Source organism: Arabidopsis thaliana, chromosome 3 (genome assembly GCF_000001735.4).
Source record: "Arabidopsis thaliana chromosome 3, partial sequence".
In the NCBI taxonomy this organism is placed as follows: Eukaryota; Viridiplantae; Streptophyta; class Magnoliopsida; order Brassicales; family Brassicaceae; genus Arabidopsis; species Arabidopsis thaliana.
In genome coordinates this window covers 14,688,753-14,715,735 of record NC_003074.8, presented here as the reverse complement: position 1 = coordinate 14,715,735, position 26,983 = coordinate 14,688,753, and the positions used below count along the sequence as shown (strand labels likewise).

At 38.0% G+C, this 26,983-nt stretch overlaps 1 protein-coding gene and 8 pseudogenes across 9 annotated transcripts; 2 read left to right on the top strand and 7 right to left on the bottom strand.

Moving 5' to 3' along the window:
* Positions 1–1,100: 1,100 nt before the first annotated feature.
* On the bottom strand, positions 1,101–2,987 carry AT3G42624 (annotated as a pseudogene; the record flags this gene model as incomplete). The annotated part of the gene is made up of 1 exon: positions 1,101–2,987.
* Positions 2,988–6,437: 3,450 nt separating this feature from the next.
* AT3G42622 lies at positions 6,438–10,994 on the top strand (annotated as a pseudogene; the record flags this gene model as incomplete). The annotated part of the gene is made up of 1 exon: positions 6,438–10,994.
* A 1,289-nt stretch (positions 10,995–12,283) lies between these two features.
* On the bottom strand, positions 12,284–13,954 carry AT3G42621 (annotated as a pseudogene; the record flags this gene model as incomplete). The annotated part of the gene is made up of 1 exon: positions 12,284–13,954.
* Positions 13,955–14,765: 811 nt separating this feature from the next.
* Positions 14,766–15,373, top strand: AT3G42620 (annotated as a pseudogene; the record flags this gene model as incomplete). Its single annotated transcript has 3 exons — positions 14,766–15,045; positions 15,125–15,209; positions 15,292–15,373.
* A 518-nt stretch (positions 15,374–15,891) lies between these two features.
* AT3G42610 lies at positions 15,892–16,591 on the bottom strand (annotated as a pseudogene; the record flags this gene model as incomplete). The annotated part of the gene is made up of 2 exons: positions 15,892–16,047; positions 16,139–16,591.
* A 722-nt stretch (positions 16,592–17,313) lies between these two features.
* Positions 17,314–17,973, bottom strand: AT3G42600 (annotated as a pseudogene; the record flags this gene model as incomplete). The annotated part of the gene is made up of 1 exon: positions 17,314–17,973.
* Positions 17,974–18,785: 812 nt separating this feature from the next.
* On the bottom strand, positions 18,786–19,478 carry AT3G42590 (annotated as a pseudogene; the record flags this gene model as incomplete). Its single annotated transcript has 1 exon — positions 18,786–19,478.
* Positions 19,479–19,808: 330 nt separating this feature from the next.
* AT3G42580 lies at positions 19,809–24,915 on the bottom strand (annotated as a pseudogene; the record flags this gene model as incomplete). Its single annotated transcript has 18 exons — positions 19,809–20,111; positions 20,226–20,426; positions 20,766–21,077; positions 21,224–21,282; positions 21,546–21,618; positions 21,700–21,777; positions 21,874–22,035; positions 22,122–22,207; positions 22,286–22,403; positions 22,499–22,609; positions 22,696–22,800; positions 22,901–22,927; positions 23,015–23,134; positions 23,243–23,373; positions 23,521–23,656; positions 23,724–24,019; positions 24,250–24,607; positions 24,880–24,915.
* A 432-nt stretch (positions 24,916–25,347) lies between these two features.
* On the bottom strand, positions 25,348–26,678 carry AT3G42570 (peroxidase family protein; the record flags this gene model as incomplete). Its single annotated transcript, NM_114124.2, has 2 exons — positions 25,348–25,736; positions 26,574–26,678. The coding sequence occupies 2 exons, from the start codon at positions 26,676–26,678 to the stop codon at positions 25,389–25,391; spliced, it is 453 nt and encodes a 150-aa protein (NP_189843.1). The 3' UTR covers positions 25,348–25,388.
* Positions 26,679–26,983: the final 305 nt, after the last annotated feature.

The following is a 26,983-nucleotide window of genomic DNA, read 5'->3' as shown; positions in this document are numbered from 1 at the left end:
CTTCTTTAAAACGATTCAAGAGTCTAGCGCGTTTGGTTTTATACTTTGACAAACTTAAGGCTTTTCTTCTAATCTTAGCACAAAGGGCGTTTTACCCTTTTCTTTGAATCACAATGCGTAACTTCTTTGAATTCCAAACCCTTTACTAGACTAACATTTTTTGTATCCCCCTTAAGAACTTTAAACTCTTACTCTCTTTTTTTTTTCTTTTCTTTTCATTCTCATTCTCATTCCCATTCAATCCATACACAATCTCAATCCTAAATACAAGTCTCCACCTAGTCCTAAATAACCCAAAAAGCGTGGGCTAGGTCTACATGAAAGACTGCTCTTGTCGGCTCATACCTAACACGTTATACCAAGCTCAATCGAAAAAGACCTCATAATCACACACAAATGATCTTTGGCTTGAAATAAGGCTAGGCTAAGGCTATGAGAAACTGCTCTAAAAATGAGAGTCAGCTACTTGGATTAACAGAGGGTGGTGAAATGAATAAGATAATCCAAGTATGTATATGGTAGCCATGAGTTCACAGACAATGCATAGACATGATGATTACAAATTCAGTTCAGGTTCTAATAGATAGGGAATGGCATCAGATAAGCGAGTTTCGAATCAAAGCAATATAGTCAAGTTGTAAATTCAAAGCAGGGTGCAGTCTTACTTCAGAGAAACAATCGGTTATGCAATAGAGAACTAACAATCTGGGTATTGAACTTACTTCATTGAATCAAAACATGCTTAATGGTTTGAAATCATCATTCTCCCCTATGCAAATGAGCAATCCTAAATGAAAACCTTCTATATACAATCCTAAAATGAAATGCAATCTACATGACACTCTGTTTTTGTGAAATCATTTTTCTGAAAAATTTTCAAATTTTTATGGTTTTTTTCTATGCCTAAGATGATGCAAAATTTGAAATAAGAAAAGAGAACACAATGTTAAACATGTCTTGAATCCTCCCCCAAACTTAAATTATACAGTCCTTTGTGTAATAAAAATCTGAGAAAGAATTCAAGACCAAAACACAAAACACACAAAGAAAATAAAAAGATGATGTTATATACAATGGTTGAGGTAGTGTTACCTCACCGGTCAGGTGAAGTAGATGGAAACGTAATCGTCCATACTCTCTTGAGTATAAGCAGGGGCTGAAGTTGAGGCGGGAGGATTTTGCTCGTTCTGTCCGGTCGAGCGTATGGAAGCTCGTCTCTGCCTACTTCTTGGCTCTCTCAACTCGGAGGTCACTTCCCGAGGCTCAAAAGATAAAGCTCGGGGTTGATCGATCCTTTCAGCTCTACTTGTAGCTGAGCTCGTGGAACCGCTTCTTCTTACTTCGGGGGTGGGAGAGAATGGCCTAGGCTTGCTCTGGAAGTCCTTGATTTGAGCAGCCATACTCTTCAACGACTTCTTCATTGTTCTCATCTTCTTCTTGAAACCCTTCATTGTTTTGCTGTGAAGGTTCCCAAGCTCTTCAATCACACTGAGCTTCTTATGAACTTCAGCTATCTCATCTCCTCCTTGGTTAACACCTTCTTCATAATGAGCTTGCTCTTGTTCGCTGGTCCCTTGTTCCGGTTGATCGTTATGTTGCTCAAACTCGATTTGCTGCTCATAGTCAGCTTGAGTAAAATACTCTTGTTGCTCATAGTCAGCTTGACTATATTCTGGTTCATCTTCTTGAGCTACTCCAATGTCGATGTTCAAGGCATGAAATTGATGTTGGGCCTTATCTTCACCAAATTCCGGTTCTCGCATGGTAGGGGTAAAAGAGAAGGTCAAAGCTTCGGATGGTTGAACTTGAAGAGATAGCGATCCGCCAAAGTTGTTTTCTCAAGAAAATCTTTCCCCTTGAGATAGTCGAGGTCAATGAACTTGGGGAACATGTCAGAGGTTCCAAATTCCATCCCCACAGCTCCCAGTATTGGCGTTAAGAGACCACCAACACAAAGGCTTCCGCGAATTCCCGAGCGATGGATAGTTGCAGCATACTCTCTGTAGCTTAATAGGTGATCCAAAAGAACAACACTCAGCGAAGTGTCTGCTCTATCACCTGCCATCTTCCTCCCATCTGTTGTCTCTCTTAGAATGAAGACCAAAGATTGGTCTATCATGCATAGCTCCTCTTCACCAACAAATCCGGTGGCTTTCTTTGCAAAGAGGGTGTTGGCGATGCATTGGTGGACGTATCTAATCACGGGATTTCGAATTGAAGAACTCTTGCTCTTGGCTGGCGAGTAGGGCTTCGGACCGGCGATTATTTTCCAAAGAGATTTTAGCTCATCTTGATCATAGTCTTGGCGGATTCCTTCTCCACTTGGAAACCCAAAAATTGTATCAAGATGGCGAATATCAAGAGTATACTCGACATCCCTAACCTTGAAAGTTATGTAATCAAGACCTCCTCTCTCTTCTTTCTCTGAATCATCAACACAAAAGTGAACCTTGAGGGTTGCAAGGAGTTGGCAGCTCTCCTCTTTATATCCCCCACATTGGCAGCTCATAAATGTTGCAAGATTGTCCAATTCCATCAAGTATTCCACATCACCACAAATACCAAGCTCTTACATCGTTTCCTTATGAGGGTGTCTAGTTCCCTCAAACTTCAACTCCTTCAAGTATTGATAGTACTCGCTCGGGGTTGGCTCTCTCTTCCTCCTTGGCCGGTTTCTTCTCTCTCCCAACAGGGGCTGGTGTATCATCCCCGATGATCTCAACCTCTTCCTCAGAAGCCGCTTCTTTGAAGGGTGCCTCTTCATGGTGTTCTTCTTCAGCCTCAACGACCCTCTTTCCCCGAGCTACTTCTTCTCTTTGCATGGCTGAGCGGCTTGAGCTTCCACCTTGAATCAAGCTTGATATTTGAGCACGACGAGCTTTGAGAATTTGGCGTTCAGTCGTGCCACTCATGTCAAACGCCTCAACCTCTTCTTTATCAACGGAGGATCTTCTAGCTCGAGATGAACTCTTTCTTCTTGAATCCATAGAGATTGGTGGTGAGCTTCAACAAGTCAAACAAGAACAACTTTCCAAGAGGTATCAAAGGGGAAGGGAATCGGTTTCTTTGGTGAAGAAATTTTGAGCTTGAAACCGATTGAATGCTTGAAGATAGACTTGGGAGTGATCGAGCAACTTTGGTGAAGTATTGGTGAAGGGGAATGGATTCTTAAGGAGTGATAGGGAGCGTTTGGGGAAGGGTTTGGAATGAAGACTTCAAAGCTTTGTGAGAGAATTCCGAAAACGAGATGATGAAAGAGAGAGTTTCAAGGAGGGTTTGTCGAATTCACTGGGTGGAGGAGATTGGTCTTTGGTTTGTTTTTGGAAGAGATAGAAAAGTTGATTGGAAATGGTGAGGGGCATGGGTAATTGCTTTGTCCATTGAGTAACGGAGTGTTGGGGGAACAAGTGGGGTCACGCAAGTTATGCTTTGGTCTCCAAATAATGAGAGCTCGAGTAAAGGATCGAGCATCTTTTTGAATTGCGCAGCTCTTGATTAAACGGTGGAGAGCTTCTTGTTCTTGATCACTCGATCAAACGGACAAAAATAAACCTTAAGAATTCACTCGATCAAACGGTGGTGATGCTTCTCTCATTTGGTCATTCAAATCAACGGCTCAAAACACTTCTCCTCATTCTACTCGATCAACAGTTGAGATCTTTCTTGACTTGGTTTGAATTTACTCGACCGTTGACTTCCTCAGGGTTAATGAAATAAACCTGAAACAATTAAACGAAAACATCAAAAATAACTAGAAAGATAGAAAGTTATATACATGGATAGACATGGGATTTCCTCCCAAGTGAGCTTGTTTTAAGTCATTAAGCTTGACTCTTACAGAGCTTAGTCAAAAAAAAAGTTAAAGAGAGGAACATAGAAGTCCTCATCTTCAGTGGTTGAATTTTCAGTGCCTGAATCATTCTCTGCATTCTCTGCATCCTCTCTGCATCCTCTCTTGAATCATTCAGTGCCTGAATCATTCAAGTTAACTCACACGATGGAAGAGTTAAATAGCACCATTCTTCTTCTCAACCAGGCTCCTTTGACGAATCCTCAATTTCAAAGCTGGGGTAGCCTTTAACCATTTTCTTGAAGTTCCAGAATGGTGCTATTTAACTCTTCCATCGTGTGAGTTAACTTTCCAATTGTATCCTCATGAGCTTTATATCCAATCCAGAGCTGTACCACCCAAAATTAAAAGAAAATATAAGATCAGATTTTGGGTTAAATTGATAATTTTGAAATTGTCTGATTTCAGGAAGATTTCTGAGATATTCGAAAGTCTAGGCAAAATCTGTAAATAGAGAAAAATCAGAGGACTAAAGTGAAAAAACGTGGAAAAGGAGAGAAATTCGAGTTTATCTTTTCCGAAACTGAAGGGAAGTTTTGGCAATTCGAATCCTTGTTCCTTAACCCTAATATATCGTATATATATGTGTTTTATAGCCCCAGCAAACTAGAAGCCGAAACCATAATCAATTTGAGACTTTTGGTGAGTTTCTTAGATCATTTTTGCCTCAATGCCAATTTGAATATTTGTTGATATTTTGTGACCGGATTTTGTGGCTGTTTATGTTAGTTGTGACTTCAGTTGTTGACTCTTTAGTATTGGGTTGCTTTCAGCCTTCTTCAGAGTTCTAGGTAAGCTTCATCTTCTTCCTTTTTCAGTTTGCTTCCTTAAAATGAGCTTTAAGCTCTTTAATGGTGAATCTCTTTGCAGAAAGAATTAGGAGTTGATCTATATCTTGTTAGAAAACTCTCGTTTGTAAGAATCCAACGCCACTGACATATCATCAATCGGAAGTCGGAGTTGATCGAAATTTGATCGGTATATATTTGATTTTTGTTGATTCATAGTCAAATCGGGATTTATTTACGCCGGTTCTTAAGCTTTTAAAACCGGTTCTAGAATGTTCTGACTATGGGCAATACTCGTTTGAAATCTAATTTTGAATTGGTTGAGTCTGATTTTAAGCGGTTAGTAATTTGGTCCGGTTCAGCTTGTTTTAAACAGGTTCTGTCATTTCTGATACTTGATTAAGATTGAAATTGAAATTAGCATTCAGATGGTATATAGTACTTATTTTTCTGATCTACGGTTGAATTTAGGCAAATTAATTGGTGATTTGGAGCGTGGGTAGAATTGATGTAAACACTCGTTCGGTTTTTAAAGCTTTTCCAGGTGAGTTCTAACTCCCTTATTAGTTATTATACATTTGTATAATATTTTAGGAGTGTGATAAAAAGAATAAAGGAATTATTTGTATATTCTCAAAATTGATTTGTTTGCTTTCATAATTAATTTGGTTATAATTATAATACTAAGATACGTTATTCTGTTAAGATTTGATGTATATTTGCAAAATATTTGGGAAGAAAATAGAAACAAAATTTGAATTATTGGAATATGTGAATTCTAAAATTTGATTAATTATTTAGGGTGATAATTCTGAATATGATTCTGATAATGAAATATGTCATTCTGTTAAGACCAGTATTAGCATGCGACTCTAATTTTGCTAGCTCTATTGAGCAATCTGTGGCGGCCGGCATCGCCAACAGATGTATTCCGTATTATGTTAGTCTGTTAGTGGTATTGAGGTCGGTTAATACCGTGGACCGTACTTCCTTATCACCTTGATAGGGGCCAGCATCCCTATCGAGTATATTATGTAAATATTTTGTTAGTATACGGTTTTGGTCAACCAATGTTGGGGTTGTACCATTCCGACACGTATTGCTGGATATTTGGTCGTTCTGTTCTGATGTTAATATTTTGTGCTGTTGATATTATTCTGTTATGCTGATTTGATAATATAATTTTGGTAGTATAAGCTCTGATGTGTTTACTTTATTTTAAATTAATTAAATTAAAATTTATGTCTATTAGTACCAACACGTGAATATTATTCTGTACGGGATCAGACCGTGTTGGTACTTGTTCGTCGGGTTTGTAGTCTCACTGGGCAATTTTTCGCTCATATAAGTTTTGATTCCGTGCAAAGGACATTGAGGAGGTGGAGCGTGCAACTGAGGTTTAAAGTTTTTAGTTCAATCGTAAAGCGAGACTTGGTTGATTTTTCTTGATTGAAATTATTTTGTTTTCGACATTTGGTGTTTTTATGAATTTTCAAACATTATACATTATTGAATTTTAGTATTTTTATTATATTATTTTTAGTAATACTTTCAAAATTCTACCGAATTTGGGGTGTTACAGTTTGGTATCAGAGCCAGGTTTTACGAAACCTTGGGATTTTCAAAAGCCTTCGTAGGTTTTGTTTTTAAAATAAAAAATATATATCTTACTGGTCTCGCGATAGGATTTTGAATGTGAGGTTTAACTGTTAGCTTTTGTGACCAAATTTGTCTAAACTAAGAGTTTAACTTCTCATTCAATTGCGTTCAGATGGCTAGACGTGGGCGTGCGAGATGTGTTCCTGTTGCTCCTGCTGGTCGAGGTGTCCCTATTCCAGGAACTCCTCCTCATGTTCCTAATGGTCCTCAATTTCCACCACCTCCTCCACCAAATGCTGTTCCAATGGAGGATATGCGACAAATGCTCCAATCTATGAATCAAATGTTTGCTCAGAATGCTGCTATCCAGCAGACTTTGTTGCAGCAACTACCTTAGGCAGTTGTTCCTCAGGCTCAACATGGAAACCCTCAGCTTGACTATTGGGTGTTACAAGATAGGTTAAAAAAGAAAGTCGGCTTGCAGAAATTTGAAGGTTCTTCTGACCCTTTGGAAGCTGAGAAATGGCTTGATCTTGTTAAAGAGGCGCTGGGGTATTTGGGGGTTCCTAAGGCTTTTAAGTTACGAATGGTTACTCACCAACTTGCTGGAGATGCTCAACATTGGTGGAGAAGCATTGTTACTTCCCGTCTTGGTGTGGAGATGACTTGGGATGATTTTCAGGGTGCATTTATGGATCTGTACTTCCAAGAGTCTGTTAGATCAAACTTGAGGATGAGATTTGAGGAGCTCAAGCAAAAAGATAAGACAGTAAGAGAGTACCAAGTTGAGTTTGATCGTTTATCTCGTTATGGCGCACATATTATTCCAGATGACCACTCTAGAGCTAAACGATTTGAGCATGGACTTCGAGACTCCATCAGAGTTGTGGTTAGTAAAAACCACTTAAGTTAATTATTTATCTGTATTATTTAATTTTGCAGACCTTCATAACTTTTGGGTATGAAATTAGGTGGAACCAGAGAGATTACCAACATATGTTGGAGTGTTGGAGTGTGCTCTCATTGTCGAGGGAAATGAGAAAAAGACACCAACATATGTGGGGAGTGGCTCTTCAGGAAACAGTAACCGGGTGGACAGACACAAGCGTCCAGATGTTCGTGGAACTCCATATGGCAAATCAACAATGCAACCAAGGCCAGCACAAGGAGTTAACAAAGGATGTGCTCATTGTGGTCGGACAAATCATTCGAGTGAGATGTGTCACCGAGCTAAGAATGTATGTTTTCGTTGTGGTCATGCTGGACATTTCATAGCGGATTGTCCTAATAATGGTCTTGCTAAACCTGCACAAGTTTCTCAGAATCAAGGTCTTTGTCACCTGTGATCTAGCGCCTGGTCGTCAAACTGGTGCAAGTCGCGTCTATGCATTAGGCAATTAGGGTGAGAGTGAAGAGGCAGATGCTATTCAGGGTATGTTATCCATCCTTGGTAATTCTGCTTTCGTACTTTTTGATACTGGTGCCACCCGTTCCTTTATGTCTGTCGATTAGTTTGAAAAATTGTCTGGAGTGGAGTTAGTCCCACTATGTTTGCCTATTCGTACTTCGGGAGGAGGAATATTACATTCTCTTGGGATAATCAGAGATATTAAGGTATTGGTAGGAGATGTATCTCTTCCAGCAGACCTTATTGTACTCCCTTTAAAAGGAGATGATATTATTATGGGTTTTGACTGGTTATTTCGTCATTTCGCGAACCTTAATTGTCGTGGGAGGAAGATTACTTTTGAAATTCCAGGTTCTTCGATTGTTGAGTTTTGTGGATCTAAAGTAACTCCTCGGTTACCCATTATATCATGTTTGAAGGCAGAAAGATTGATAAATGAAGGATGTATGGGTTTCTTAGCAGTGCTAGTTGGTGAGGAGAAGCAGTCACCCAAACTTGAAGATATTCCTGTAGTCTCGAATTTTACTGAAGTTTTCCGGAGGATATACCAGATTTACCACCATCTCGTGATGTTAAGTTTACAATTGAGCTTATCCCGGGGACTTCACTAATATCCAAGGCACCATACAGGATGGTTCCATCAGAAATTGCAGAGTTAAAGAAGCAACTTATAGAGTTACTTGAGAAAGGGTTTATTCGTCCTAGTTCATCTCCTTGGGGTGCACCTGTACTTTTTGTGAAGAAGAAGGATGGTAGTATGAAGTTGTGCATTGACTACCGGCAATTAAATCAAGTCACGATAAAAAACAAGTATCCCCTACCTAGGATCGACGATCTACTTGATCAGCTTCAAGGAGCAAATTGGTTTTCAAAGATTGATTTACGATCAGGCTATCACCAAGTGCGAATCCGGGATGGTGATATCTCTAAGACAGCATTTCGGACCAGATATGGACATTTTGAGTTTGTGGTTATGCCTTTCGGTCTAACTAATGCTCCAGCTATATTCATGGATTTGATGAACAGAGTATTTAGACCGCACTTGGACGAATTTGTTATAGTGTTCATCGATGATATTTTGGTGTATTCAAAGAGTCGAGAAGAACATGCTGAACACTTGAGATTGATACTTCGGAGGTTGAAAGAAGAGCAGTTGTATGCTAAACTAAGCAAGTGCGAATTCTGGCTTCAAGAAGTAGGATTTTTGAGGCATTTGGTATCCAGGGAAGGTGTTGCTGTAGATCCCGCTAAAGTCGAGGCAGTAACTAAGTGGAAGGAGCCAAGTAATGTGTCAGAGATCCGTAGTTTTCTGGGATTGGCAGGATATTACCGAAGATTCATCGAGAATTTTTCTCAAATTGCAAAACCCCTCACACAACTACTTTGCAAAGGAGTTACGTTTGTTTGGAGTGAGTCTTGTGAGCAGAGCTTTAGAGCATTAAAGAAAAGGTTAACTTCTGCTCCAGTTTTAACTCTTTCGAGACCTGGTGTAAGGTATGTGATGTACACCGATGCTTCCTTGTCAGGTTTGGGCTGTGTATTGATGCAAGAAAATAAGGTGATCGCTTATGCATCTAGACAAGTACATAAACATGAGGTCAACTATCCTACACATGACATTGAGTTGGCTGCAATAATTTTTGCACTTAAGTTGTGGCGTCAATATCTATATGGTGAAAATGTGCAAATATTCACAGATCACAAGAGTCTAAAGTATTTGTTCTCGCAGAAGGAGTTGAATCTTAGACAAAGAAGATGGATTGAATTGCTAAGTGACTATGACTGTGAAATTCTATATCATCCAGGAAAGGCTAATGTGGTTGCTGATGCTTTGAGTAGAAAGCAAGTAACTGTGGCATCTCTTAGATCGCAATGGAACTTAATAGAGCAGATGAGTCAGTTTCACATTTCTATCCGAGAGGAAAAATTTGGATTTCTTGCAACATTGGGTATTGAGTCGAATTTACTAGCACGTATTCGGGATGCTCAGAGGCAAGATGGTAAATTCGGTCCTGTTTGTGAAAAACCCGAGGATTTTCGTCAGCTAGGATCAATCTTAGAGACGACGCAGTGTTATCTTTTAAAGGTAGATTGTGTGTGCCTAAGATGTATCAAACACTTAAACCTTTTTATCATTGGAATGGTATGAAGGGTGATATTTTGTATGCCAGCAGGTAGAAATTGAGCATCAGAAGCCTAGTGGTAAACTACAACCATTACCTATCCCAGAGTGGAAATGGGAGAAAGTTTCTATGGATTTTGTCACAGGAATACCAAGGTCGCAGAAGGGAAATGACTCGATTTGGGTAATAGTATATCGACTCACCAAGTCAGCCCATTTTCTACCAGTAAAGAAGACATTCTCTTCAGCCCGACTAGAAAAGATCTACGTGGAAGAAATTGTGAGGTTGCATGGTGTCCCGAGTATCATTGTCTCAGATCGTGATCCAAAGTTTACTTCACATTTTTGGAGTAGCTTACATCAGGTATTGGGTACAAAACTACATTTTAGTACTGCCTTATCATCCTCAGACAGATGGACAGTCTGAAAGGACTATACAAACACTAGAGGATATGTTGAGATCATGTGTTTTAGATAGTAACCAGTCATGGGAGAGGTCGTTGCCATTGATTGAGTTTACTTATAATAATAGCTTCCATGCGAGTATCGGTATGGCACCATACGAGGCTTTATACGGTAGGCCATGTCGTACACTTTTATGTTAGGCAGAAGCTGGAGAAACTTCTGGTATTGGTCCTGAGTTAATCTTAGAAACCAATGAAAAATTGAGGCTGATCAGAGATAGGATGAAAGCTGCACAAGACCGTCAAAAAAGTTATGTAGACCGTCAAAGGCGAGATTTGAAATTTCAGGTAGGCGATCAAGTATTTATTAAATTTCAACCTATAAAAGGTAAGGTTCGATTTGGACAGTCAGGAAAGTTAAAGCCGCGTTTTATTGGTCCTTTTATGATTCTCGAACGTGTGGAAAGTGTAGCTTACCGCTTAGAATTACCTTCAGAGTTGGGGCAAGTGCATAATGTTTTCCACGTATCGATGTTGAGAAAGTATCATCATGACCCATCTCATGTGGTGAACTTTTAATCGTTACAAATTCAAGAAGACTTGAGTTATGAAGAAGAACCAGTTCAGATACTGGAGACTAGAGTGAAAGAGCTTAGGAGAAAATCTATTACCCTTGTTAAGATTCTGTGGACGAATCATGGCACCCAGGAAGCGACATGGGAGTTGGAGTCTGAAATGAAAAAGAAATATCCCCTTCTGTTTCAGGTAAATCTTTGAATTCGAGGATGAATTCTGCTTAAGGGAGGTGGAATTGTAACATCCAAAATTAAAAGAAAATATAGGATCAGATTTTGGGTTAAATTGATCATTTTGAAATAGTCTGATTTCAGGAAGATTTTTGAGATATTCAAAAGTCTGGGCGAAATATGTAAATAGAGAAAAATCAGAGGAGTAAAGTGCAAAAACGTGGAAAATGAGAGAAATTCGAGTTTATCTTTTCCGAAACTGAAGAGAAGTTTTTGGCAATTCAAATCCTTGTTCCTTAACCCTAATATATCGTATATATATGTGTTTTAAAGCCCCAGCGAACTAGAAGCCGAAACCATAATCAATTTGAGACTTTTGGTGAGTTTCTTAGATCCTTTTTGCCTCAATGCCAATTTGAATATTTGTTGATATTTTGTGACCGGATTTTGTGGCTGTTTAGGTTGGTTGTGACTTCAGTTGTCGACTCTTTAGTATTGGGTTGCTTTCAGCCTTCTTAAGATATGTTATTCTGATAAGATTTGATGTATATTTGCAAAATATTTGGGAAGAAAATAGAAACAAAATTTGAATTATTGGAATATGTGAATTTTGAAAACTGGTTAGTTATTTAGGGTGATAATTCTGAATATGTTTCTCATAATGAAATATGTCATTCTGTTAAGACCAGTATTAGCATGCGACTCTAATTTAGCTAGCTCTATTGAGCAATCTGTGACGGCCGGCATCGCCAACAGATGTATTCCGTATTTTGTTAGTCTGTTAGTGGTATTGAGGTCGGTTAATGTCGTGGACCGTACTTCCTTATCACCTTGATAGGGGCCAGCATCCCTATCGAGTATATTATGAAAATATTTTGTTAGTATACGGTTTGGGTCAACCATTGCTGGGGTTGTACCATTCCGACACATATTGCTGGATATCTGGTCGTTCTGTTCTGATGTTAATATTCTGTGTTGTTGATATTATTCTGTTATGCTGATTTGATAATATAGTTTTGATAGTATAAGCTCTGATGTGTTTACTTTATTTCAAATTAATTAAATTAAAATTTATGTCTATTAGTACCAACACGTGAATATTATTCTGTACAGGATCAGACCGTGTTGGTACTTGTTCATCGGATTTGTAGTCTCACTGGGCAAAGTTTTGCTCATATAAGTTTTGATTCCGTGCAGAGGACATTGAGGAGGTGGAGCGAGCAACTGAGGTTTAAAGTTTTTCGTTCAATCGTAAAGCGAGACTTGGTAGATTTTTCTTGATTTAAATTATTTTGTTTTCGATATTTGGAGTTTTTATGATTTTAAAAAACATTATACAATATTGAATTTTAGTATTTTTATTATATTATTTTTAGTAATACTTTCAAAATTCTACCAAATTTTGGGGTGTTACAAGAGCTCCAGGAGTTCTTGAAGAACAGAATCATGAATCAAGTGTTCTTTTTCAGCAGAGGGGTTGGTGGGCTGTTTAGGCACTCCTGGAGAATAAGTCGGAATAGGGGTTTCCTCCTCAGTCAACAACTTGCTTTCTAGGCTTCTTTCCTCTAAGTGAACTCCTTTCTAATCTTCTGGTGCAAACGCTTCTGTTGTGAAATCTTCGTTCTCTTTGATAGCTAGTGCAGTTTCCATCTTCTCTGGATCAATACCATTTGAAAACTTATTAACTCTTTTTTCAAACATCCATGTTGATCTTTCAGCTTCATCACCCTTGAAGATAATTTCTCTATGACTCTACTTTGGCAGTTAAATTTTTTTCTTATCTCATACGAGTCATCTTTTGTAGGATCTTCAGTTTGAGCTAACCCTTATATTGCTCTCTTCTTGTGGTCAAAAGTTCTCTTCCGCTTGCTGAGTTGAGAAGTATAGTTAACTCTTGGTGAGGTTCCAGCTTCTGTTTCTTCATCAACATCCATGTCCTGAATCCCAAAATTCTAACCTCCTGTTGTTGATTTCCCTGAAGCTTTTCTGATGTCAAACTTCATCTTGATGCCTTTTTCAAGGTTCAGATTAATTTTTCCATTCCTGACATCTATGACTGCTCCAGCAGAAGCTAAGAATGGTTTGCCTAGGATCAGGGGATCCTTGCCTTCTTCATCTACGTCCAATACCACAAAATCTGTAGGTATATCAACATTTCCAATCTTGACAGGCAAATTTTCTATTAGACCATGAGGATGTGCAACAGAACCATCAGCTAAGAGTAAAGCTAAGTTGTAGAACTTGTATTCCATGATCCCTTGCCTTTTGGCAGTAGAGAGAGGCATAAGGCTAACAAATGCTCCCAAATCACAAAGGCACTTATTGAATGTCAATGATCCTAGAGAGCATGGCAGAGTGAATGAACCGGGATCATCAAGCTTTTCTTGGATGACTTTCTTCTTGTAAGTTTCTTGGGTGGTGGCACTGCTAATCATCTCTTGATTCTGACCTTTCTTGAGTTTTTCAATTTTGAATTTTTTTCCAGAATGGTGAGTATTCAGCAAAGGTGTGTGCTCTATAATCCAGATGAATTGCTAGGTGGCAGGTGCAGCAATTTGAGTTGAATCCCCCCCTTCTTGAATCATGTTGTCCTCAGTATTGGGAGTCTGATGATTTGGTGGAGACTCATCTTCTTGGTGGATTGTGATAGCATTTGCAGTAGCATAATCCTTAGGATTCTGGACTGCTTTCCCAGGAAGTTGCTGAGGATGCTTCGGAGCAGATGTTGATGCAAATTGACTCTCCACATACTTGATTTTGGAATACAAAGCTTCGAACTTGACATTTAGATCGTTGTAAGAACAATCGATCTTGTTGTGTAATTCAGCTATCTTCTTGTCAAAAGCCATAGCGCTAGTAGCTTGTTCTTGAATGATTTGTTGAATGAGTTGCTTAATTTCAGGATCTTGAGCTGCTGAGGCTTGTTATGGTTGTTCAGTGAACCCTGGTGGTGGATTCTGCTGTTGGTAGCCTCCATTAAACAGCAGCTTTGGGACATAACCTTGGTTATACTGAACAAATGGGTTATACTGAACATCCTAACTGCTATGCAATTTTTACTTTATTTTAACTAAGATACTAAGGTTTTACAACTTTCAGAAAAAGAGGCAGAAAAGACTCATTCCTAATCAGTGTACAAGATGTTGGAAAACCGGTCATAACAAGAAGACATGCAAAAACCCTATTTAGTCGATGACTTTTTTACTCGCGATGGTTAGAGTTTACGTTTCTGTGCTTTTGGACGATTTTCTACGTACGTTTTTTGGAAATCTTTTTATCAGTCTAATTTTTATTTTAAATATTATTTTGTTTGTACGTTATTGTGTGTACGAACGTTTGTGGACCTCGTATTATCGGTTTTACTTATCATTCAACTTTTTGTAAGTAGACGTTGTTGTCTGTACGTAACTTTGATAAATGTTTTCATTTGTACGTATGCTTCGTACATCTTATTATAAAAGAGTTGACAATTATATTTTTAACTAAACCGTTACATTGATCTGGGACCAATCATCGCGTCGTTTTAAAATCTATTTAAGAACCTGGTAATAACACCCTTCACTCATTCAAACGAAAGTCCAAACCCACCACACAAATAAGACAGAAAGTCGGTTATTCTGGTACTTTTGTTGGCATCATGGATGATGGATATCATTCCATTTCCGAACTTTGTCCAATGATCACTGAATGAAGTATACGCGCTTTTGTGGTCACGGTGTTTAAGAAATGCGTGGGAGTAAATGAGTTCGACCTCGCACTCATCTTGACCGATAATCGAGTACTATTTCGCAAATGTGTTTATAACGTTTTTACTTTCACAAACCTTACATGTAACTAATCATCATGATATGGTGCAGGGTTGCCGTCCCCGCATAGAAGCTACCATTAATCGTCGCATTGCTTCATTTTACTTTGACCGTATCCGAGAAAATGAGTGGATAGTTATCAATACTTTCTCGGTTCGAAACCACGACGAGGGGATACACACAACGTCCCATGACTACCGGATCTGTTTTATGGATCAGACCATTGTTACCAAACCTTCGGGATTGGCTGCAATACTGTATTACGATTTTACTCCTTTTGACTACATCATCGAGAAGACAGTTACCACCGGAGTGTTAGTTGGTTAGTATATTTGACTTTCTATTCATTCTTGGAATTTGTACGTACACGTAATACTTATATCTTTTATTACATACACCAGATGTGATTGTTGCGCTACTTGAGGTTGGCAACTTGACCGAAGACTACCGTGGGCTGAAGCTTTCTTTTAAGATAATGGATCAATAGTAAGTGCTTCTGTGTTAATTTTTAAAAAAGTTTTCACCTTTATGTTTCTAATCTTCCGTATAATATATATATTCTCTGTAGCAAGGAAGTTCTTCAATGTGAATCACACAAACTACAAGCTTTGGAATTTCAAAGATTCTTCCAAAGGCTAACTGGTCCTTAAAATGTTATTGCTCTCGTTTCCTGGCGTCTGAGCGGGACTTATAAACTGAAGATTGTGAGCAATTGCCCCATCTCCAAAGTCGTTGTGTATTAGTTTTTCTGTTGTTTCTGTTATTCTTAAAAACTATAAATTTGTAACCGAATTTAAACATATCCTATATTTATGCTAAAGTTTTACTTATTTCCGACATTATATTTCATGGACGTATATTGGATAAGTGTACGTTCAAACTGCTAAAGTTTTACTTATTATAAAATACCTCTAACTTGTAATAAAATTTTATTGCTGACTTTTCATGGACGTATATTTAAATCGGTGTACGTTCAAACTCTAGCAACATTATTAGCATAGTTGTACTCTATATAGAATATAAAGAAACTTAATTTCATTCATAACATAATTTGAAAACAAGGAAATACAAAACATAACAATAAAACAAGGAAATACAAATTATAACAATAAAACAAGGAAATACAAAGCATAACAATAAACCGAGTAGAGCATACAACAAAAGGATACTAAAGCCAAAGCATATAACCGATGCCGATGCATAGAATGGGAAAAAAGATGCTGAACGAACGCCATTCCTTAATAAAATATGCACAACTCCCTAGCATACCAGTAGAACAAATAATTGTGGCAGCAAGCTCCGTAGCTGCAATGACCCAAGCAGTCTGGTGAAATCATGAACCTCCATGATAGATTCCACATCCGAGGTCCTTGAGCATACAATCGACTTATGTGATACATAACTAACTCCCCCACTGTGTTTGCATCTTCAAATGATGGCACTAAATCCCAGAAAGTCGCATTCACGGGTTCAAACTCCCGTCCGTTGCCAGTTGCGGTTAGAAACAGACCATGAAGGAAGCATGCATATGCGTCGGTGGCAGAGATAGATCCCAACATGGTTATACCATGTGCTACGGTGACGAAGTTGCAAGCTAAACGGACTCCTTCAAGGTAAAGCGCCGGACTTGCTCCCCGTTCAAGCAAGAGGGTGAAATATGGTTGGAAAGGTGTTTTCGGCAACACAAAATCAAGCCACGTCATGAACTCATCCATGTTAATAGCGGTCGGCTCCAGCGTGTTAACGTGACCTCTGAGCGTGTTTATTGGAGTTAAAGAAACGGGTAGGTAGTTGAAAAGAATGCTGAGTGGATTCGGCAACTGAATGGCAAGATAAATCTCTGCTGGTGGGGGTGTGGAGACATCCATTACCAAATAAAACGGAGGTTTGTGTATTTAGGTTATATTTGTCGTAGTTAGAGGAATGTGTAATGTGGAGTAAACATGTTACAGTATATAGAACTAATGGCGAGGAGACAACTAAGTAAATGTTAGACGTTCCACTTACATATAGTAGGTGGTATTAAAAGAAGAGACCATTAACTGTGTTTATTTGATAAGAATAAAGTATAAAATATTTCCGGTATAAACCTAGGTTCAATTTTAGACTAAATAGATTTATGTACGTATAGAGATACACATGTACGTCTATAACTAAATTTGCAATTTACGATGCAACCAAAGTTATAAACCTTTACGCCGACTGAGAGTGTATTTATTAGGGCATGTCACGTCTATTACAAATCTTTCTTTTGAGTCAATTCAATGACATTAATACTTACATTTATAGAAACTTCAAAGTTAGAATGTAAGTACTTGATAAGTATATTATTCATAACTAGAGGATATTCAAAATCTAGATATTGTCATTTAATATGCATAGCCACATTAAACCGAACAACTTCATAACTAGAGGATAACAAGAACTAGAAACATAACTTCATAGAATCATAACAAAAACCCTTAAAACATCGTAACTAGAGAATAACAAGAACATGCAACATAACTTCAACGCAACATTAAAAGAACTTAAACATAACTTAGCAGATAACATTTAATAAAAACGTCAACTAACTAGTAGAATGATATTACTATAGGATTATGCTCAGTCGCTTAGCACACCACCTGAGATAACAACAGTTGCAATTTTTCTTGAAAGGGCAAGAGACCATGTAACAATAGGTAGCACATGGTGGAGTTTGAATTCCATGGCTGTTAGGATAGGCATAAGTAGCACCGTATGTATTATTGTAAGTAGGGCGATATTGTTTTATCTCGTCCATGAACTGCTCACACGAATCCCGAGTCTCTTCCGTGCCCAATGGATAATGATGGCGTGCGAATAGCTGAAGAAACATAACGCCCAAATAATAATTTCCGTCAATTATGAATAGTATACCGGAAGCAAGTGTTGCATCCGCTTGTGCTGGAGCATGACGACGCAAAAGATTAATGGCTCCCTGGATGTCACGTTGATGCGTTAGAACACGCATAACCTCGTAATACACTATTGTGGGATTGTCAGCAGCAAGACACCTTAAGCAAAATGGTCGATGACGGCCTTCTTCCTCGACTCCGGATGGATAATGGTCACCTCTAGCTTGAATGTCATCGGGATCGCCGCACAAGCTGAAAATGTCTCTTCCACGATTGCCTGATCGTAGTAGTGGCTGAAGGTCCCACCAGCATTTGTCTGCTATTTTCTTAGCTATCTTAGCGAGTAAATCGTCGGAGATAGTTGGGTTGACCATTATAGAGATATTGTTGGGGAATTTATGGTTGCATTCAATGTCATTTACGTGTCCGTCACTGTTGGGATTCAATTCAATGTATGAGTGTTTACTTTGATGGAACATAGTTTGGGTTTTTCAGCTGACACACACACACACCATTCGAAAAATTGTACGTCCAGATGTATGAGTGAACACCTATCTGCTATACGATGTACGTCCAGTGAATGGTGTTAATTGGGAAGAATCAAGGACATAGCCCCAATTTTTTTAAATAGTTTAAATCTCAATACGTACGTATCGATTATAAGTGTACGTACATATTTTAATCTTCTATTACCGATGCAAACCGAAGATAATTTATATGATATATTTGTGTGGTGTATGTCAATCTAACACGTGTATGTCTATGAAAACCCTGAATTCGTATATTAAATTCTGGTGGATATATGTCACGTCGGAGTAAACTGTATTTATTAACCCTTTGTACGTCTGTCACAACTGTGGAACTCTTGCGTCAATGTACTAACATATATACTTACATTTATTGAAAGATATAGTTCTAATGTAATTAGTCAATAAATGTTTATCTTGAGAAATAACAAATATATTATTCTTAATCGAGATAACCAAACCGCATGAAACAGAAACAGAAACACAACTTGCAAGTAGGAAATTTATATGAAACAGAGTCAAACTACATAATAGAACTTGAAACATTACTTCGAAATAGGAAATATCATTGAAACAGAAACAAATACATAGGACCAAACAGTAAACGAACTTGAAACACGTGACTGTGTACACTACTAGCACACGTACAAATGAGAGACCTAGAGCATTTGGCTTACTCGCCTAGCACACGGCCAGAGGTAACACTTGTTGCAAACGTTCTTAAAAGCTCCAGAAACCATGTAACAATGGTAGGCGCATGGTGGCATCTTAATTCCATGGCTGCTTGGATAACAGAAAGAATAACCGTAAGTATTATTGTATGGAGGGTTAAACTTCTTTATCTCCTCGAGGAACCCCTCACACAAATCTCGAGTGATATCAGAGTCCAAAGGATGATGGTTGCGTGTGTAGAGCTGAAGAAACAATCCAGCCATATAATCATACCTCGAACATATGAATATGATGGCGCAAGCGATGGTTGCATCTGCTCGTACGGGTGCATGGCGCTGCATGAGCTTAATTGCTCCATTGATGTCACTTTTATGGATTAGAACACGTAGTGACTCGTTATACACGGTCGTCGGATTGTTAGCGAGAAGGCACCTTTTGAAAAATGGTCGATTGCCTTCTAATTGGGGTCCGGATGGATAATGGCCACCTCCTAGTTGGAAGTCATCGGGAACACCACATAAGCTAAAGATATTAGCGTCTTTCAGGACATCCGGACGGTAGACAATGTCTCTTCCACGAGTGCCTGATCGTAATAATGGCTTAAGGTCCAACCAGCAATTGTCTGCCATTTTTTTAGCTATCTTTGCGAGTAAATCGTCGGAAATAGTCGAGTTCACCATGTTAGAAATGAGATAGTCCAAAGAGGTCAAATTATTCCTCCCATTAATAACCACGGCTGTAGATATTATTGGGAAAATTACGGTTACATTCAATGATCAATTAAAATATACATTTATGGTTGTCAAATCAAAGTTATAGAGTTTAGACACGTAGATTCATAGTATGTACGTACACTACTATGACTTTACGTTGTTAATTCCCAAAGAAAATGTTGCTTATCATCTAAAAAGAAATAAATTGTTGTGAAAACGAACAAGTGAATCTATCCCATACCAAATTCAAGTACCAATAGGCATACAAAATAAGTTGGTTTTCAGAGCATTATAATATTAGGTTATGGACCCAATTCCATGCTCGTTGAGGTCGACAGCGTAACCCTTACGGTAATTGTACATGTTAGCCTCTTCAATCAAAATCAGGTCATTCCAAGGATTTTGAAGCATGTACAACTCTATAAAATTCATCGCGTACAGACTGCAATCTCCGGTAGTTGGGTTCTGTGAAAGACGTTGATTCCTTATATAAGTAAAAGGAGTTATGAGATAGGGCTTCTCGAGATAATCCTTACATGTCGCTCTCACGAGGTATGGTAGCATCTCCAGAATTGGAAGGATTTGTGACCTAACCACAGACTCCCGCGTCAGAGAAACCAAATGATCCATGGTTTCAATAGTGCGACGTGGCAGGTATATAGACAACCCAACCCAATGCTTCTCATCTTTCTAGTTCATGGGAACAAATATAACGTCCACATCATTGATCCACCTTAGCTTTGGTTCACGATTAAGGCTTTCCCCGGTAGCAAATTGTAAGAAAAGTTTGTCCAATTTGAAAGTCTCCGGGTTAACACAGCTTTTGAATGCAGTGGCACGCCTTGACAACTCCCAAGGGAGTCTGGGGTCCACCACGACATACCGATTTCTCTTCATATTCTCCCCGTTCTTGTGCTACATCAAGAGTGCGATCATTTCCATGTGCTGCAAAAGGTACACCAACATATGATGTTATGTTAGTACTTGGCAAGAATAAAATGATTTTATGGACGTACACTTGGAATATACGTCCTCATAATCTATATTCTGTACGTCAGGAAAATTGTGTACGTATGCAACGGTCACTTTCGGTATAATTGATCCAATCATTTAGTTCAGTTAGAGTTGTGAAAAAACTGTTGTCAACTTTGCGAAATGCAAAAAGATTATGGCACCTGATATTTTGTAAGACGTATGCAAATAGTTAGAATTTCATATGATTGAAAAAGGGAACATAAAATTGTTTAAATGCACAAGTGCATACATTTTCTCTCCCTTCATGATACTGCATAACTTCTCGAATTTTGCTTCGTCAACCTTCTCCAAAGGGTTGTAAGGTACATCTTCAGCCTTCACCAAAACGTCACTGTTTAGGATGGATTCTCTTGTCTCCATAAATTCTACATCATCACTTTTTGTATGATCACTTATTGTTCCATCACTTTTCAGATCATCAGCGAAAGTAACTTTCCGTCTTACATTCTTCTTCTCCTTTTCCACGTCGTGAGCAACGTTTTCTTCAGTTTGAGAAACACCCATATGCACAACATCGTCTTTCTTTCCTGGCTATAGGCATAAAATAACGCGTTAAACATGTCATATAAACAGCTACACAAGTGCGTAAACCATGTGTACGTACAGTAAAAATAGAAATTGGCACTCGGGATAATTTACTATATACTATATACTTTATAGAGTTTAGAATGACTTACATGTTCGGGAACGGTATCCTTCTCAGGGATTGGAGATTCTTTTTCTTCGACAACATTGTCTTTTTTTGGGATCTATACACATTAAAAAGTAGACATTAGCTGAAAATACAAGCATTTATACACAAATTATTGTTTTTGTACGTAATGTTGTAGAATTAATAGGTACAAGAGAAGTAGCATGTCTCACGGTTGTTTTCAATTCAGTAAGCACCTAATAAAAACAAATTAACGTTCATAAATATGATTACTTAAGCGATTATTTTATTAATAGCAAATTAATAACGTACCTTGCTAACAACAACTGTTGGTTAAGAAGGGTCACTTAGATTGGCTTCATCATCAAAAGCCTCTAGAGTCCTGTCAGGAACAACTATAGGTACTTGATCCGCAGTGTCCTTCATCCACAGTAAGCAAAGATTTGGTTATTTCCATTATTCACATAGACGCGTTACAAATGCATAATAGTTTAACATTACCTCAACTCCTTCAACTACAAAGCTTGGAGATTGTGCCTCCTTCAATACTTCCTCCCCATCCCCACTTGTTGGTTCATCCTGCCTCAATATATGGATATAGATGTCCAACTATTAGTATCTCTCAAAGCTACCCAAGCAAAGGTGCCATATGAATTTGAAAAACATTGTACGTACATTGCGCTTGTTATCTTCTGTATGCGCAACATCAATTTCATCCCTAACTCTGGGTTCATTTTGCGGTGAGTGTGGAGGTTCCATACTGTTCTCCTCCATTTTTGGTAACTCAGCAGCGACAACTGATTCTTCCGTATTACCAACAACATCTTTCGCAACGTCCTTTAAGATAGCATATCATACACTTTAGAAAGAACATGTACGTACACACAAAAATAAATCGCAATCATTATTAGTACACGACGTACTTGATGAGTCGACGTAGGTACATCATCAGACATTATTGGTTTTGATTGCGCAAGGCCTTCTTCATTTATATCCCTATCAGGAATGCCTTGTTCGGGTTGTTACAAAGAAGACCAGAAACTCTTCAGTACGTACACAATTATGAAATACTATAACATAAACACACAAGTTACCAGGTGAGGTGGTGATGGTACACTATCAAATTTTTCTTCCATTACAGAGTCAGAGACATTTTGGTGTATCTTGGAAGAATCTTCACGAATCTCCGAGTTCCCTCCTACCTCCTTCGAAATAAAAACCATACACTTGGTTAGTAATTGTTCTTTATGTACGTACAAATACGCAAAACTGTAACATAAATAATACACGAGTGAGTTACCTGGTGAGGTGGTGATGCTCCACCCAAATAAATGTTTTCCATTACATAGTCAGAGACAGTATGGTGTTTTTTGGCTGAAACTTCACCATCCCCATCATTGCCTGGTACGTTCTATGAAATAGAAACCACTAGAAGGCATTCCTAAGTATTTATTTGTACGTACACTTAATAAAAACCTTTTTTTTAATTTTATTTACACGAGGTACTGGCTGAGTTGGTGCAATGTCTTTCATTTCATCGTCAGAAAAACTTCCTTTTTGGTTGGAAGGATCTTCGACATTGTCATCGCTGGATGATAATTCCTTTAAACAAACAACAACCAAACACGTAATCAGTCTATTATATACGTACACTGCATAATTATTCTACGTACTAGCCAAAGACTGTTTGTAGTAGACGTACCTCAATAGGAAGACTAATAGTTTCAGCCTTCTTATTAGTATTGTTCAGCCTGGAAGATCTTCTTGGTACAAAATTAATTTGTTTGGTGGTTTTTTTAAGCGATTTCTTCCGTACCTGTTCAGATACCTGGTGAACCTTTTTGTTCCCCTTCTCAACCTTTTTGTTCACCATCTCAACCTTCTCAGATGGTGAATCAGATTTCTGGGATGCTCGTGTTCCTTCTTCGTTTTGGTCCTGGGAATGTAGAGCATCACGTATCTCTACACATACAAATTCTTATAAATCTTCAAATTTATTATCTAAAAGTTCTTTTTGCCTCTTGAAGAAACGCCGGAATTTGACCGCATACTTATCAAACTCTTCGTCTCTAGAACCATCACCACCACTGTGTCCACCTTCTCCATCATCAGAGTTGGTAATTTTCCTTTTTTTATCAATAGGATCTGGCACCCGTCTTTTCCTCTTCAAAATAACTATATAAAATGGTTTAATCATGCATTACTACTCTTGGAGGAACCTAATTCTGATATAAGTTATACGATAAAGAGAAATGATTATCTCTCTCTCCTGTTATTGAGGGCCGGACTTGCTTCTTAGGTTCATCATCGCCTCCAACCCACATTTTCTCATCCCACTCGTGGCCAGATTCAACATCCTTAAAATGTTATCAACTCTTGGGTCCTGTTTTTCTTTCCTCCATACCAAAGATTTTGGGCAATCACTGTCTACTGGATCCACAATATATGTGACATCCACCTACATAGATAATCATTGTTTATTTCAGAGTGTATGTACTTAATCGTTTTTATACCAATGTACGTACAACAACAACTGTACAAGCCTTTTCAGCATCGCACGCCAATATGGTTGATGTCTTGATTAGACGCAGTTTGGCAAGATTTTTAATAGACCTCTCCGTAAAGACGTTGGTATCTTTTTCAGAAGGTACGAGACTAGCAATAGACGGGATAGTTTCGAAGGCAAAGAGTTGGAGTCCAAGTGGGAAGCCGTGGAGTGCATAAGATTGTTGCTTGCAACCATTCTTGAGTTTTTCAATATCAGTCTCTCCTTCTTTGAAACTTGCGCAACGATCCAAAGTAAGTAGAAATGATGTCCTTCCTAGGGATATTTGCAGAAGAAATCCAGGTTCTTCGTCAACTCAACTGTCATCACATTTGGTCTCAGAGGAGGAGACATGTCACATATTAGCACCCCATCCACAATAATTATGAGGGCGAGAGCTATTTTCTTCCATGGAGGCATGTCACTTTCAGCAATCAATCTATCCATTAAATCTTCAACTGTTGGATTAGCAGATCCAAACAGAGTTTTCCAAACTGTTTTTTCACCTTCCTTCTGCTGCATAACAGCTTCTATAGCACTATTTTTAGGATATGTTCCACATTCCAAACCAGTTAAACGTGCCCATTCTCTTAATCCTAACCTAATAGGATGACCCCCGAATACCATCCACATCTCATAACATTTCTTCATAACTAACTGACGACATATTAATCCAAGAACAAGTTTACCAGAAAAAGATGCCTTGTTAGCAGGGATCCTAAAGAGGTCCCCAAATGGAGACTCTAGAAGAAACGTCATTTCTGGTGTTCCCTTAAGCGCAAATGTTATCTGACCAATGTACTCCGCTTTGGAGTACGCATTTATCTTCGCCTTGGTAGGGTAGTGGTCGAGTGCAAACAACCTCTATGGTAATTCAATCGGATCCTTAGAAGTACTTCATGAAAGTTGAAAAATACGATGAAGTTCTTAACACGTACACTATATCCAAATACAAACTAAACATGTCCTTGATATTCATATACACGTACACCAAAAATTTTATACTCAAATCTACTGTTTTTTGGCGGAAAACACAAAAAACCCATTGTCAATTGAAATTTTCTGATTTGAAATCTCCAAAATTTACCTAGATTTTGTATCAACTCATTCCCCAAACGAAGTTAAACCAAACTTACCCTTACCCATAATTGTCGTCGCCGACGATGATACATTAACTTCCGAAACTCCTCACCGCCGACTACTCTTCTTCATCTCCGCCATTTGAGTTTTTCTAGAAACAGTAACTCGAGAAACCCGAAAATCCTCTTATTGTTACCCTTTAACACGAACTCGATCAAAATTTCCTCCACTTAAGCAACGACTCGAACTCGCATAGAGCCTCAATCAAAATTTCACTTTCGATCTGAGTTTATGTTTCGTCGGAATTGTTCTGCGTCTTCGACGAAACAGTTTTTGATTTTTTTGTAGTTTAAAATTATTAATGTGTTTTTGATTTAATTTTAAAGTTTAAATATTATTTTGGTAACCAGAAAACAAAGAAAATGAAACTGAACCGCCTCGTTTCATTTCTCGTTCGAGAGTATATTCGTCCACTTAAGTCTAAATGGCTAAAATTTGATTGGCCCTGTCCACTTTGCAAGTTCCTGAAAGAAAAACTGAGATAGAAGGCTACGATGAAAATTTCTTATAAATATATACCCATAATGGCCACAGACTGTTCAATGGTCATGCCATTGCTAGCGAATAGGCTTAAGGTGGTGTCAACATCAGCAGTGGAGGGAGGAGGCTCAGAGTCTGCCACGTGTTTGCTTGGAGTGGAGAGGGAGTCTTTTCGTCCTAATAGCACGGAAATGAGTGGGCCTCCCGTGAGAGCCACGGTGTCTCTGGCGGAGAGGATGATGACGTCAGAGCATGAGACTTGCTTGGGACACTCATGCTCCAGTGAGGTTTTGATAGAGCCAATCAGGTCCCTCTTTTTGATTCCTAAGTTCTCAACTGAATCAAGCTCAGTGAACTGTTGGTCCCCACTTGGCTCGAGTAGGATTGATGCGTCACAACCATGTTACATGTAATATGTCCCCAACAATTAATGATGATGATGAAATGGAATAAATACCAAGAACAATTATTGAATTCGATTTTTTCTCCATCTCTTTCAAAGAGTATGGAAACAAAAATTTGTAACTTATCTTGTCAGAAAATAAATAAATATATATATATATTTAATAAAACAGTGAATATTTTAATGCATGTGCCTAGAGTGATGTTGTAGAGGAGCACCCAGAAACTAACGTAAGTTTAACAGAGAATGTACTTCATCGGCTGCATTGGTATATTTGATTATTATGCTAAATTGAAGATTGAAAATTTTAAAGTAATTAATATTGAGTATATTATTACTCAGAATGATATATACCTGAAACATGACGGCTGCTGAGAATGATAAATTTAACTATATAATAATTTAAAAACTTATTATCACAGTAACAATTTATAATATAACTTTATTTTTACAAGTATTCGGTATTATCTAATCTTTATCTGTTTTTCTAAATCAATAAAATAAGATATATAGATAGATATTTTTGTAACCGTTCTATAATTTTATATTAATTTCTATATTATTTTATGTTATTCTATATAAAGAATAATAACATATATTAAATAGTTTTCTCTTTTAGTTTGAGCAAAAAAGTATATATAATTTTGCTGTTTAAAGTACCTTTTTGTATCATTATTATAAATATAATAAATAGTGTTCATGTTGGTATAGTTCTAACTTATGTCCGTCATACAAAGGAAAATTTGGTTTTGTCTCTGAAAATTCAGCAAGAACAAAAAGGAGATCGAATTTAAGGAGACGACAAACATGAGAATCAATGAATCGATCAAGTCGGACTAAGTTGGTTTGGAGGCGCTTGAGCTCTTTGGCAGCGATTAAACCTTCTTTGCTCTTTTCTTTCTTTGTCTCCATATCGATAGGCTTGGGATTGAAGTAGGTCCTGTTTGGTACATACGAGTCGAATCAACACTAACTTCTCTGTTTCTTGAACCAATTTGGCAAATAAGATAAAGAACGAAGCTTTGATGAGTCAAATTGTAGTGTCTTCGAAGGTACACATATTTCTTTAATGTTTGCACTTATAATAAAGTGGGTTAAATTTTGTTTATAAGTTGTAGAAGGAAGCAACGGAAAATCTATAAATATAAAATATTGATATTGGAGATGATTAAGTGGGCTACATGTGAACAACATTCAGGTGATTGGAGCTGAAGATA